Source organism: Phasianus colchicus, chromosome 1, assembly GCF_987193195.1.
Source record: "Phasianus colchicus chromosome 1, bPhaCol1.hap1.1, whole genome shotgun sequence".
Classification (NCBI taxonomy): Eukaryota; Metazoa; Chordata; class Aves; order Galliformes; family Phasianidae; genus Phasianus; species Phasianus colchicus.
Genome location: NC_143436.1, coordinates 181,697,666 through 181,711,157, shown reverse-complemented (window position 1 = coordinate 181,711,157; position 13,492 = coordinate 181,697,666). Strand labels below are relative to the sequence as shown.

The window sequence follows — 13,492 nt, the reverse complement described above, 5'->3', positions numbered from 1 at the left end:
AGCCCTACTCCAAAGAGCTTTCAAAATCTGCAAGACTGCTGGGTCATTTTAGGATATGCCCATATGGAGTGAAATTTGAGTGAAAACTAAGCCCAATTTTGTTACAAATGAGTAACAAAGCATAAAGACTTAACAAATATTTATGTTTCAGAATGGGAAGACTTTGAGGGATCAAGATGAACAAAGGTACAATAAATGATACAGTATTACAAGGTGCTTCAAGTCAAGTTAGCAACTCCACACAACCCACAGAAGAAAGTAAGATGCTTTAATTTCTCCTCTACCTGAAAGATCTTGCCATGCACATTTTGCTACACCAGTATTTGCTAGGTGCCTTTGATTTGCTGTAACTATTGAAGCAGAAAACTAACAGATCAAAAAGCTGGGCAATTTTCTGGTAGGTTATGGAACAAAGTAACACGGTGAAGTTCACTGACTGTTGTAAAAAACAGAACTACACCCTCTCTTGTTCCCTTTTGTGTGAGGAAAGCAAAAGTTCTCCCCTTTTTAACAGCTACAAATCAGTCAATCAGATAAACAACTATATAACCAGAACCTAAAACAAGTAAGGTGAAGAAAATGAGAAAAAGATTTCTAAGGTATACATGTTTTTTAACAGGGAATTAACAGACGAGACAAATTATACTTGATGAAGAAGTACATCAGGAAGAAAGACACAAAAGCTAAGGGCCAAAGAAGAAGGGAAAAAAAATCACCATGCAGGCCTTTCTCCTGTTTCTCTGTCTCCTTCAAAAAGGTAACATTTTTCATGCTCTGATGCTCTCCCCAGCTCAGGGAACTACTGTTTAAGATTTAAAAATATATATATGTATCCAAAAGCTGTCACAGTCTCTCCGCCGGCATTAAACTGATGAAGTACAGTTCTGCTTTGAAAGCAAACAGCACAGAAAACCCTCAATCTCATTAAGTGCTTTTTAAAGAATCGCATTTTAGTCAACACATACGTGAGGGCAGAACACAGGTAAGCAGTATTTTCTCATACCACCAAAATCAGAATTGTCAATCACCTGTGTAGCATGGGAGATGCACTCAATGCCCTCGTGTCTCATCAACGTATGCTGGGCTCTGATCTGCTTCCTCAGTATCTTCTTCTTCATTTTGTGGACTTTCAAATGATCTTCAATGTTCTTGCCAGTTTCCATGCTTGTGATCTGGGGAGCAGAAGTAACGACATCTAGTAAGTGTTTACCCAAAAAACATAATCCTTCAGTCTGTTATAGAGATGTGGCAGATGTCACTGTCTTCTAAGTCATCTTCAGGATAGTAATGAGAATTCTGATAATTCCAGATTTTATGAACTACTGCAGGCTGACACAAAAGAGTTCACAAACTATGCTATTCCTCAGTCAGTAGCACAATTTCTCCCATCTTGGAAGTACTGTTATTTAGCACTTTTATCAAGAGGATTCTCCCACAAAATAAGTCTTTATAAAAGACTGTCACATTTTCCAGTTTCTTTTCCTCTTTACTCCCTTATTCACAGCATCTCTATATCCAATTCCAATTTCTATGCTGCCTGCCCCTCCTGTTTCCACACAGTAATTTCAGTTATTGCATTCTTCTCTGTACATATTATCTCCTAAGCAGGTCAAGTAAAAATACACACATAAAACTGCCAAGAGATTTGTAATATCTTAGTTCTAAGCTAGTCAGTGCCTCAGCAAATGCTCAAGCTGGAGACAAATTGTTTCCATCTTGTCTCCTTTTCATAACTGCCACTTTCAAGTGACTATGATATACAGAAAAAATAGCTGGTTTTGAGAGCAAAAAAAAAACCAAACCAACACTTAGATGTTAGAAGACCAGCAAGCAGGATGCTCCACACCTCATATACACTTGTACACCTCCAAATGGTGTTTGTCAACTAACTACTGAATTTAGGTACAGCAGAGCATCATTTACCTGTCAATGTGCTTCTGAAGTATAACTCAGTCGTTGGGCTGCTCCAGGTTTTGTTGCATCTTTTGCCACCCAGACCACAGCACATTTCTACACCCAGCTGAGCTTACCCTCTTTCTTTTTCTCATTCTCACTTCACCTCAAAAAACATTGAGGATTTTATTGGTTTTTTTTTTCAGTTTGTTTTTAAGAAAAAAAGTTATATCAATCACTGTTATATTTACTTATTTAAATGTCAGCTGCATTCACAGACTATCATCTATTTGCATGTCTTCCAGCTTGCAAGATGGCATAGTTGGTTCCTGGTACTGCACATACCATCACAATAAGGGACTGTCATATTCCAGTGTATCACAGGAAAATGGTAAAGGTCAAAAAAAAAAAAAATGTTTCATATTAATACTTGATGCAGGCTGGTTTTGAATGCCTTAGTAAACATTTTCTTCTAAACAAATGCAAATATACAAATAAAATTATTACTAAAATCTCACAGAGTCGCATAGGAACTGTAAATATAAATTTCGTGCAACTGCTGCAGCACTGTCACCAAAATGCACAACTATCGCCTGCACTGAAAGAGAAATTCTTTAAAGGGGATCAGAATGACAACAGCAGCTAGTGATAATAATAGACTTAAAAAAGGAACAAAATAAACACAGCTTATGAAGACTCAAGTCTTCTGCCTCTCTCCTCACCATTTGTTGGTTCCTCCTCCTACTTTTACTCTTCCACTCCCAAACCCAATCTTACAGCGAACTCAAATTAAAACAACAGTTAAAGAAATGAACTGACAACAACAACTTCTGGCAAACCTAGCAAGTTACTGGCATAGTAGGCACCAATGATTCCATCCTGAAACTGTTTCAGAATCTCACCATCAAGACAGAAATGTTACATGCTTGGCTGTAACAGTTCAAGTCCTGACCTTTTGTCCAAGCAGAAGTACTGAATTTTCATAGGGCTACATTAAGCTCATATATCTGAGCCCAACAAAGAAACTAATAAATGATCCATCCTACCACTAAGAAAAACCTACCAGTTCCTAGGGTCTCTATTCAGAGCTAATTCAATCATAACCCAGAAATATGCAATGTACACATAATACAGAAAAAGGTGACCAACCTCTAACATGGAACAGTACCAGAAAAAAGGAGGAGACCACTGAAATTATTTCCCATGACTTCAGAAACACACAGAACCTGAAAAGCTCAATGGGTTATAAAGCCCTTCCTGTAAGATTATTTTTCACTATGAATCTGTTAGCAATTGTCTCCCATCTCTCTTTAAAATAATAACCCTTACTAAGGGCTTTTTGCATATTTTATACTCAACTTTCTTGGTGCTTTCTTCAGTAATCATTTTCCCTTCCCAAAGGAAAACATGCATGCAATTGGCAGTTCATTCCTTGACAAAAATCACACTTGCTTCCAAAGACAGAAAGTTCAGAATAGTTTTATCACTGAGTATTCTTCATCTTAGCTTCAGCCAGGATTAAACAACACAGAAGAAAACTCAACCTTCCTTAGCTTAATGACCAAGAAATCTCAAACTTGCTTAGATTAAAAAAAAAAAAAATAAATTACAAGTGAGTTTTACATCTCACTTGGGAAAGAAAGAACACAAAGTAAAATACAGGGCAAAGTTAAAATGCCCATTCATTTTGCTTGCATAAACAGCTAAAAGCATATTACAGGAACCATCCATTGCAGGTTGTATGGCAAGAAGCTGCAACATTTCTTGGCCAGTTTTGAGATAGACTTCAAACCTGATCATGTCTTTGTTGGAGCTATTGGCAACTGGCAGGAAGTAGAATGGCGTGAAAAGAATAAAAGAAAATAAATAAATATAAGCAAAGGTAGCTGATAGGAAAAAAAAAAGTCTCATGAAAACAGCTATTAAAAGTTTATAGTAAGTGCAAGGAATGGACTACCTTTCCCAGGATTCATCTGATTTGCAGGCTTGTTCATCCACAAACAAGCTGTTCAACTGAAGACTGGATCACAGTCTGACCAGCCCAGCCTTCTTCTCCACAGTCAGGTAAAAGAAGGCCAACAGCTCTACTGTTCTTCTCTAACCAGGGGGGATAAGCAGTGTCAAAATGTTTCAACAAAAGTGTAAGAAATACACCTTGGAACCAGGCAAATCGGGCTCAGAAGAGGTATGGAGGCTACCTGTGTTTGAGGCCAGGATGTGTGGAGCCTGGGCAGCCCGATTTAGCGTTGGCAATCCTGCCCATGGCAGGGGCTTAACCATCTGTAAGGTCCCTTCCAACCTAAGCCATTCTATGATTCTATCTGTATTTCCCAGACCAGTCAGACCGCTACCAAGAGGTCTCTGCAGAACAGAACCAGATGGAAGAACGGGTGAGCAGCTCAGGCTCTCGCACGGAGCCCACACCCCTCAGCAGGGTGACCGCACCCGATCCCAGGGGAACGCGGCTCAGCCAGGAGCCTCACATCCGCCAACAGAGGCCGACACGAAAGGCAGGGAGCGCGGAGCACTCGGCACTGCTCTCACTGCCTTTCACGAGGATTAGAAAAACACACCGACACGGCCCCCCAGCAACGTCAGCTCGGGTGACAGCAAACCCCTTAAGGGCTCTAACATTACGGCAAGGAGGTCAGCTCCCCGCACACCGCCACCCCGCCGCGTTACCTGCCTGCGCGCCGCCATCTTGGGGCGGGCACACGCCGCTCCGCCCGCCGTCATGGCGGCGCCCCGCCCCGCGGGTGGGTCCGTGTTGGGTGGGCGGTGCGGATCCGTTCTTTGACGAACGGGTGCCGTGAAGCCGCGCGGTGCGGAAGGCGCGGAGTTCTGACGCGCTCGGTGTTCTTTGCAGGGTTTTCCCGAGCTGTGGCAAGCGCCTTGTGGCAGTACCCGAGGAGCCGGGAGGCTGTGCTGGGGGGGGAGAAGCTGCCTTCTCGCTCAACCGCTCCGGCAGACTCACGCTTGTTTTTCTCCGCTGAAGTGCACGGGCTCATCATCCTCCTCCTTCTGGTGAATAAATTCTTCCTCGAGTAGCCGAAGCGATACTGGGACTCGCGTCCCCGGCCCGGCAGCGTCACGGCTGTGCGCTGCGCTCAGCTCCTTCACAGACGGCGCGTACGGCCGTGCGGGGCAGGGCTGCCCCCCCCCCCCCCCCCGACCCTGCCCACGCCGGGACCCCGGCTCTCATTCTCTCCTTTTTTTTTTTTAACTGCCACGATACTGAAGTTCAGCGTTACCTACTTTTACTTTTAGCAGGCTCGTTCTCACTATCTTGTTATCTAAAAACTATCTTTTCTTTCTCTATTTAACTACCGGGCTGATCTATTTTCTCTCTCTCAGCCTCCTTTGTGGGTAGTTAACCTTTTTGAAGATAAATTAGATGTGGGATTCCCAGGTGTGTAGCATGCAAGGCAGCCGATGAGCCTTGTAGACATGCAGTCAGAAGCCAGCTCTGTGACTTTGTCCCAGATCCACACTCTGGATTAGTCTTCCTATGCAGTCAGGCGGGGCTCTGCTTACCAAGGAAAAAAGAGTCATTTCCCTTGGGGCACCTACATGACCTGTACTGGGAACACAGCAATCCAACGTGCAGGAGGTACAAGCACACAAAGGGTGTGAGGCTGGTAGATCGTGTATCCCAGCCTGTGAAGATAGTTTGTGGTCAGAAAGGGATCCTGCTTCCTTCCTCCCACCTTTCAGTGGCCCTCCATCACTTTCCATTTTTGACCCATGCTGGACACACAAAGAATTGTGACAGCACAATTCTTCTGATTAAGTCTTCTCACACATACAATATGAATATTCATAGAATCACCAAGGTTGGAAAAGATCTCCAAGATCATCCAGTCCAACCATCCACCCACCACCAACACTTCTCACCAAACCACAACATCTCAACATTTCTTGAACATCTCTAGGGATGGTGACTCCACCACCTCCCTCGGGAGCCTGTTCCAGTGCCCAAACACTCTCAGAAGAAGCACCTCTCAGTGTCCAACCTGAATGTCCCCTGGTGCAACTTACTAAAAAACTTATTAAACAACATGTTAAATGCCTACCTAGTAAGAGTATTGCAGGGAGTTTGTTAATCCTTACAGGCTGTAAATATTAGCATTATCTTGTCTTTTTGTAAGCCACAATGAATGGGGGAAAGAAAATCCACACGGTGCCATCGGCTGCTTCTCTATCAGAATATTCTCTGAGGCTCACAGCTCTGGAAAGCATGCAACCTGAAATCTACTGAAAGAATAATTTTAATTAATTCTGTTTGTACTTCACTACCAGTTTGTTCTGACAAGTGGAAAATACCTGCCCAAAGGTTGTTTTTGTTGAGTGCCCGCATTCTGATTCAAAGCCCTGACTGTGTGGGCTCCCACTTCCTGTACTTGGCTGTCTGTGTGTGTTTTATCCTCCTGGGACACATGCACTGATGGTGGATGAGAAATATAATGTAGGCTTAGTGGGTTGTTATATTTCAGAGAACAAACCAAGGGATTCTGGCAGCTCATCCTGTGCTCTCCCACCATCATTTGGGTTTATTCAGCCTTATTCTTTTCAAAACTGCTTTCTGAGGGAGAAAAGAATTACTGTGTACCTCTTTTCTTAAAGTATCTCTTTATGGTTAGTAGAGTCAAGAATTTGGGATGTAGATTGGAATAACCTTGAATAACCTTGAAATAACCTAGCCTGGTCTAGTGGTTGACAACCGTGCCCTGGCAGGGGGGGTTGAAATTAGATGATCATTATGGTCCTTTTCAATCCAGGCCATTCTTTGATTCTACGATTTTATGATTTTTTCCCATGTAAACACATTGAGATTTTACCTCCATAAACAACATTCACACCTAAGAAAATTCCACCAGTTAAAAGGAAAAAAAGTTAAAGACTGGCTGTGTAACTTCTATTCCCTTTACAGTTTAAGCCCTTGAAGCATTTTGCAGTCCACTCTAATGCTAGGGTTAACATGAGCACAGACTCCTTCTACAGATACCACTGTGCTTATTGACCACATATTAAAATATATCTCCATATGGTTAACAATATTGTCGCTAAGTAACCAACAAAAATCTCACAGAAACAGGGATTCAAAAAACATTTGCATTTTTGTTATTACAGTCTGATTGAAAGTACTTCCTATGCTGTTAGCTATTTGCCTATTCCCTATCCACTTCAAATGATAGCAAGTAAACAGATAACAACACTTCTGTTTCCTTCAACAGAATAGAGGTTACTGATCCATACGTGGAAAGACAGTCTTACTTCCTTTTATGCTAATGCAGTCCAAGCCATGCTTTAGCCTAATGTGATCACACTGGATTTCCATCACTTTCAAACCCATTTAAAAGGAAATCACAGAAAGATAGTAGGATTTGTTGATTTAAGATGCTGCTATTTAAGAATCATGACAAATAGGATATGTTTCAGGATAACAGTTCGCTACAGAAATAAGAAACCTCTTAGCACAAAATCCTCCTCAAAATCACCCAAGAGCAGTACTGTAGAGGAGCACGATAGTCAGTGATAAGACACAGATGGATTGTTTTAGGATAGCATTCATGTAATAGTTAGGGACTTTGACAAGTATCTGTTGACCTAAATTCAAAATGTGCCACTGCTGCCACTTACAATAGTAAAATTCTCCATAACAAACCTCTGTAATGCCAAAGGCTTACATTTTTCAGGAAGATAGCAAGGCTGGCTCTGTGCTGCATGTCATTTTGATTCTGTATTTGTAGTGTTCAATGCTAGATTTCATATTTCTTTCTAAACACAGAAAAACAACCCAAAAATCCAGTTTTCGAAATTATTTAGCAATTGCATAAGACCAAGAACAGAGACAAGGAGAATTCTAGGCCCAGTGAAATCAATGGCAGCTGTGCCAGTTATTACCATGAAGGCAGAACTTATCCTTATTTTCAAATACCAGTAAACAAAAATTGCTCATTCTCAGGAGATTCAAAACTTCAAATAATGTTACTATGCTTTCTGATTTTAGGTACAGTCTCTGTATCACTGTAAGTTTTTTTTCCTGAAACACAAGACTTTGGAATACACATACTTTTTCCTTTAATAAAAGCTGATTTTTTTTCTGAAATCTTTAGAATCAGAACTTTAAGAAACACATGTAACTGCATAAATCTCACAAGAACATTGTAAAATTTGGCAACGCTTTTTTTGTTAAAAATGTCTGCCTATCCATACATTCACTACCAACAAAAGTCTTTAGGAGGTACCATTCTCCTGTGGAGCAAGTTTCTTTGACATAATGAGAGTTGTATCTTCTTCTGAGTTTTTGAGCAGGCAGATTTTCAGCTCTGTATTGGTACAGGTACAGATCTCATCACCCAGATCATTTTGAAGGTCAGCAAATGTTCAGGTTTGGGTAGAGGTTAATTGAATTGAGCACTACTGCTATGCAGTTAGATTTCATTAATGGAACATAAGCATATGATTTGTTAAACTTGGGAGGGAGGAACTGTTTTAACTTCCACTGCTGGATACACTGCAAAAGTGTTCCTGCACTGCTGGGTCGCCAATGACATGTCACTAGAACAGGGAGCACAGTCCTGTAGGCTGCAATAAACTAAAACTGGAATGTCCTCAGAATATTCTTCAGAACTTGCAGGCACAAGACAGAAATGACTGCATCTCTGATGTGCACGCTGCAGGTCTGAAGAATTGGTACTGCCACTACAGATGTTGGACTAGGTGATCTTATAGGTCGTTTCCAACCTTGTGATTCTATGATTCTATGATCTCCAACTCTCGCAAGGTTCCTGACAAGCACACACAAATACCAACAGAGAATGTTCTCATTTGATTAAGAAAGATTCTAAGAGATTTAAATTCCCAAGACACAACTACTAGAAAGCACAGTATACATGAAGATCAACTAAAATCTTCCAGTGCTGCTCCTTAAATTCTGTCTGCTGACAGCTTTTTTCTCCACATGTAAAACCTCTCAAAAAAGGGCACCTGACCTCCAAAATCCCACATTCACCAATACTGATCAAATCATACCCTGCAGGCAATTGTTTTACCTTCAGTTTTAATGTTCTGGATTTTCTCTGACCGTAAGCAGTCCTAGACACTTAGGGTTTTAAATCTTTCCAAAGCCTCATCTCCTCTGCTGTAAGAATAGTAATGGTATTTCTGCTGCTCTAGAACAGGGGTCTTCATGCAGTTTGAAGGAATAGGCCACTATTAATTTCTCATCAGACTTCATGCACTTCTATCATCACATTTTTGTTTGAAGATACTGTACAATTGCAATACAACATTACACATTCATGGACCATCTGTTTCAGGCTTGGAGATTATTAAATCTATATATTACTGCTGGGAACATTTCTCAAAAAATAGTCCCCTGTTAGCCCTATACTAAATAAGAAATGCTGCCTCCATTGCTCATCTGACTCTTTCTGTGCAATTCAGCCAGTCTAGGTCTTGTGCTAGTCTGGTGTAATTTCTAAGGCATTGGAAAGTGCAGAACAATACTGTACAGAACAGTACTGTAGTACTGAAAGAATGATACAAAATATTGATATCCCACCAAATTACTGAATGTATATTTTCATTTAGGCTTTAAAACCGTGTTCTTGCCTTTTGCAGCTGTTTCTCTCAATAAGACAGGAAGCATTATTTTTTGGAATTGCTTGTTGAATTATATTATTCTCTTCTGTCCCTACAGTCAAAATCTTACACTAACCTGGCAAAACCCAGTTCTGTCACAAGCAGTTAGGATTTGGTAGGCGTTCAGAAAGCAATCCTGCACAGGGATCCTCCCTGATATCTGTACTAGGCAGGCAGTCTGTTCTCATGCATCTCCTTGGAAATCATCATTTGCACAATTATCCTTCAGGGTATAGATGTATTGAAAGGACAATTATGGAATATCAGGCAGTGAATTTGTCTACTTCATCAGTCAGTGCACTTTTAAGCATATTGCACTTGCAGTCCAGAAACAATCTGCTAAGCTTACTTTTAAATGCATACAGTTGTTTACATATAAATAAGTAATATTAAAACTTTTCTCAGTCTTCTGCGTTTTCATTATAAACCAGATCCTCAGTTCTCCAATGGGACTGAAGAAAATATTGCCATGTGTTCCATAGGCTGGGGCTCCATACTTTCAGCCCCTTTCAGGCATCATCTTAGGAGGTCTCATTAGCTCTTGTTCATGCAACAGATTCATGTTATTCGGAGGAATAGCTGTGCAACCGTGCATAAAGCAGCTTAAGCTGAAATCTTGAAACATGACCATTTATTCAGGTCACCCCACTTGCTGCTCTTGTAATCCAGTTTTCATAGACTTCTCTGGATCTGTACACATATTCAACAGATCTAAAAAATATAGAAGTTGCAAGTTTTTCATCACACTGCTTCTCTGTGACTCAATTTGCCAATCAGTTTGATGTTTGGATAAATATTTACATAACTTGTCAGGGGTTGTGAATCTTTATGAATCATTGTTTGTGTAACACCTGGTGATCCTTGAATGAAATGCAGCATATGCAGTCAGACTATTGATTTAAGGAGCTGCAATAGATATATGAAAAGAAGAATGAAGAATGTTCTTTTTCCCTTGATCAAAATTTGTTTCAAAGAATATATATAAATATAATATATATATATTATAAATATAAACCTTTCTCCTTCATGCATGCATAATGTGATTGGTACGCATCTTAGTGAATAATGTTAGAACAGAGTCTGATACAAATCAGTATATTCAAGTTTGTTCATTTTATTAAGATAAAAATGCAAGTACTTTTATTTTAAAAATAATCAAAAATAATCAAAATACTTGCTACATCACTTTTTTTTCCCTTCTATTTCTATATGGAAATAGCAAATACAATTACTTAAATTTAAACATTCTAACATTAAATGCTTTTAATTCATAGGAAGTCCTTTCCGATAGAATTCTTTGGTTCAAGAGATGGGCAAACCAAATGAACATACTGCTGCTCCACTTAGCTGTCATCTCTCAGAAGGCTGTATGAGTAAGCCTGACATACTCCATCTCCCAGATTATCGTCATCTACTTGCTTTTGTTATTGCCTCCTGTGTTAAGCTTTATGGCATCTTCAGTAAAAGGAATACAAGTGAAACCAATTGTGCTGTAAATAAATAAAACAACGAGAAGAGAGGTTTCAGAAATGATCATGAAGGTTATGTGCAGACTGCTTTAGTTGCTATAATATCAATGCATGAGAGTCACGTAATACACGTCTCAGGACTTTTCTGTATTTGATGCTTGTCCTGAGCTAGACACAAATAATTCGCAGCTGTTCAGTATTTCAAAGCAGAATGTTGACATAAATACCAAGTATCACAATGATTTCGCATACTAAAAGAAAATAGATTTTATCAGGGGGAACAGATTTCCTAAGCAACAAAATTATAGAAGCTAAAGTTTGGAAATATATTCTCTCATCCCATCCTTCTCTTTACCTCAGCAGGATAGTTCTTTATAGCACATTTCCATAGTGTTCTGCAACTCATTTGTAAGAATGCATTCTGGGGGCAGGATGTCTGCAGGTAATTACACAGGTCACTGTCCCAGGAACGAAGTCAGCACGCATAGACCAAAGAAAGGAATCTCTGACTGCATCACATAATTCAGAATCATTACCTGGACAGTGCTTGGAATGGGGAGGAATGAACTACATAACTAAAAACAAAATGCTTGAACATATATTGTACACTATCAGATGTCAAAGAGAGATGCTAACCCAACTAGCACGAGGATCCTAAGATGAAAGGCTCAAAAAGTGCAGCAAGTCTTTGAAATAAACTATAAGTAAATCATTTCTAGGTTTGCATGGATCTCCAAGAGGGCCTGTTTTCATCTCTCTTATATTTCTTTTCATTTATTAAATGTAAAATAGAAAGCTTCACGCAAACATTCAAAAGTTTCTGGCTATGATGATGTAGGATCAATAACTGGACTGGGAGCACCTGTCTTGCATACATAGCACAGAAAATTATTTACTATGGACACCTTTCCCTACTGAGCTCAATAGCTAACATGCCTCTCCTGAAATTCCTGCTCTCACTAGCAGCCTCTTGGACTTCAGATTCCCCCCAACTCTCACTGAACTTTTTATCTAGCAGGAAGCTCACACCCCAAGTGCACGTGCTTAGAACAGCAATAAGCTGGGCTCAGACAAACGCCCTCCTGCCTGCACTTCTACCTGAGCATCCCATTCACCACATGACACCTCCCAGAAGGTACTGCTGGGTGTTTGCTGGATGGCATTCTATACCTCAGGTAATCTGAGCTTGATTCGTCTCTGAACATCTTGACAAGTGCATTAGCATCAGACTTGCTAATTACAGTGTTCTGTTGTCAACTGCTACCAGCTTTGGAAAGCCTCTTCTGCTCATACTAGTGTTTGACCATTTCTTACAGAGGTCTTCAGCACAGTTTCATATAAAACACAGATTTTCAGTTGACAAGTGCTGTGATGTATTTTCATGCAGAGTGAGAGCACAGCCATTTAAACTGAAATCAGACTGCATGTGTTCCAGCAACCAAAGGTATCAGGAGAAAGTAAAGCCTATGTAATACACAGCTTTTCCCACAAGTAAAAACTTTGATCAGCTCAGTCAAAGTAATGAAGAAACACAACAGTTGGTCCTGCAGTACTTAATTCATTATTTTTCCTTTGATATCACAAGCATCATTATACTTAGCAGTATGCTTCCATTACAGCAATTTTCTTCTAAACGCACAGCACTGTCACCAATTGCCAAATGTACTGTGGTCCCTTAAATTACACACAGCATAACAGAGCAAGAAGATCAACCACTATGAAATAAATATACAAACTGTCAGCTGACCTACAGTTCTCAGGAAAAGCGCTAGCAGCACGACTAACAGCAGAGGTGTGGATCATCGCACCCCAGCTCTGCCCAGCTGGCAGAAGGGCCCCTGAAGGCCAGGGCAGGCGAGGAGGATTGAAAGCAGAGTCTGAGAAAGTTTTAATTTATGCTGAGAGGATCCTGTCTCATCCTTAGTAAAATCTAGGCTATGGGCATCTGAAGCTGAGGTAAAAAAGCCCTCTGTGCAGATAGGGGGTTGTTTTTCTCTCTTTCCTTACTATTTTTATGACTATTGTGGTGTTAGTTAAAATGCATCCTTTCACCTGTTTTAAGTAAAATAAGTACAAGTGTTTTAGCCGCCATCTGTATCACCCGAAAATGAAAAATCTTACTTGTCAAAAAGAAAACAAAACATAATAATACTGTGAAAGCATTTGCTGAAGAGTCACTCCGTGTGGTGCATTTAATAACTCTTGGGTGGCGCTTCTGAGAAAAGTGCTGCGTGGTGTCACAACATGGCAGGTCCTTCACAAGGGCACATTCTTTATTGATCTCATCCTTATCAGTGAACTGTACAACAAGAACTTCCATCCGAAACAATGAGGGACTGGAGTTGTTGATTTTTGCACAAATATCTGAGTCAGGTTGCTGTCTGTTGTTTTATTGTTTGGTTGTTTGTTTTGTCACTTCTGTCACATTCTTTAACAGACTAAATTAATCATGCAGGTGACCTTGCTGGTTTTTATTACTCGCA

General features: G+C 40.3%; 1 protein-coding gene across 4 annotated transcripts in view; it reads right to left on the bottom strand.

The window, feature by feature from the left end:
• ALKBH8 (alkB homolog 8, tRNA methyltransferase) overlaps positions 1-4,648 on the bottom strand; it is a 47,696-nt gene extending 43,048 nt beyond the window's left edge. Inside the window, exons 1-4 of one of the 4 annotated variants that reach the window (XM_090133896.1) lie at positions 4,467-4,547; positions 4,092-4,254; positions 3,851-3,990; positions 1,029-1,172 (exon numbers count right to left, since the gene is read on the bottom strand). In XM_090133896.1, the coding sequence (XP_089990022.1) occupies positions 1,029-1,163 (135 nt within the window). In that variant the 5' untranslated portion in view covers positions 1,164-1,172; positions 3,851-3,990; positions 4,092-4,254; positions 4,467-4,547. The other 3 variants (XM_031606178.2, XM_090133895.1, XM_090133897.1) reach the window with 3 other exon arrangements.
• Positions 4,649-13,492: the final 8,844 nt, after the last annotated feature.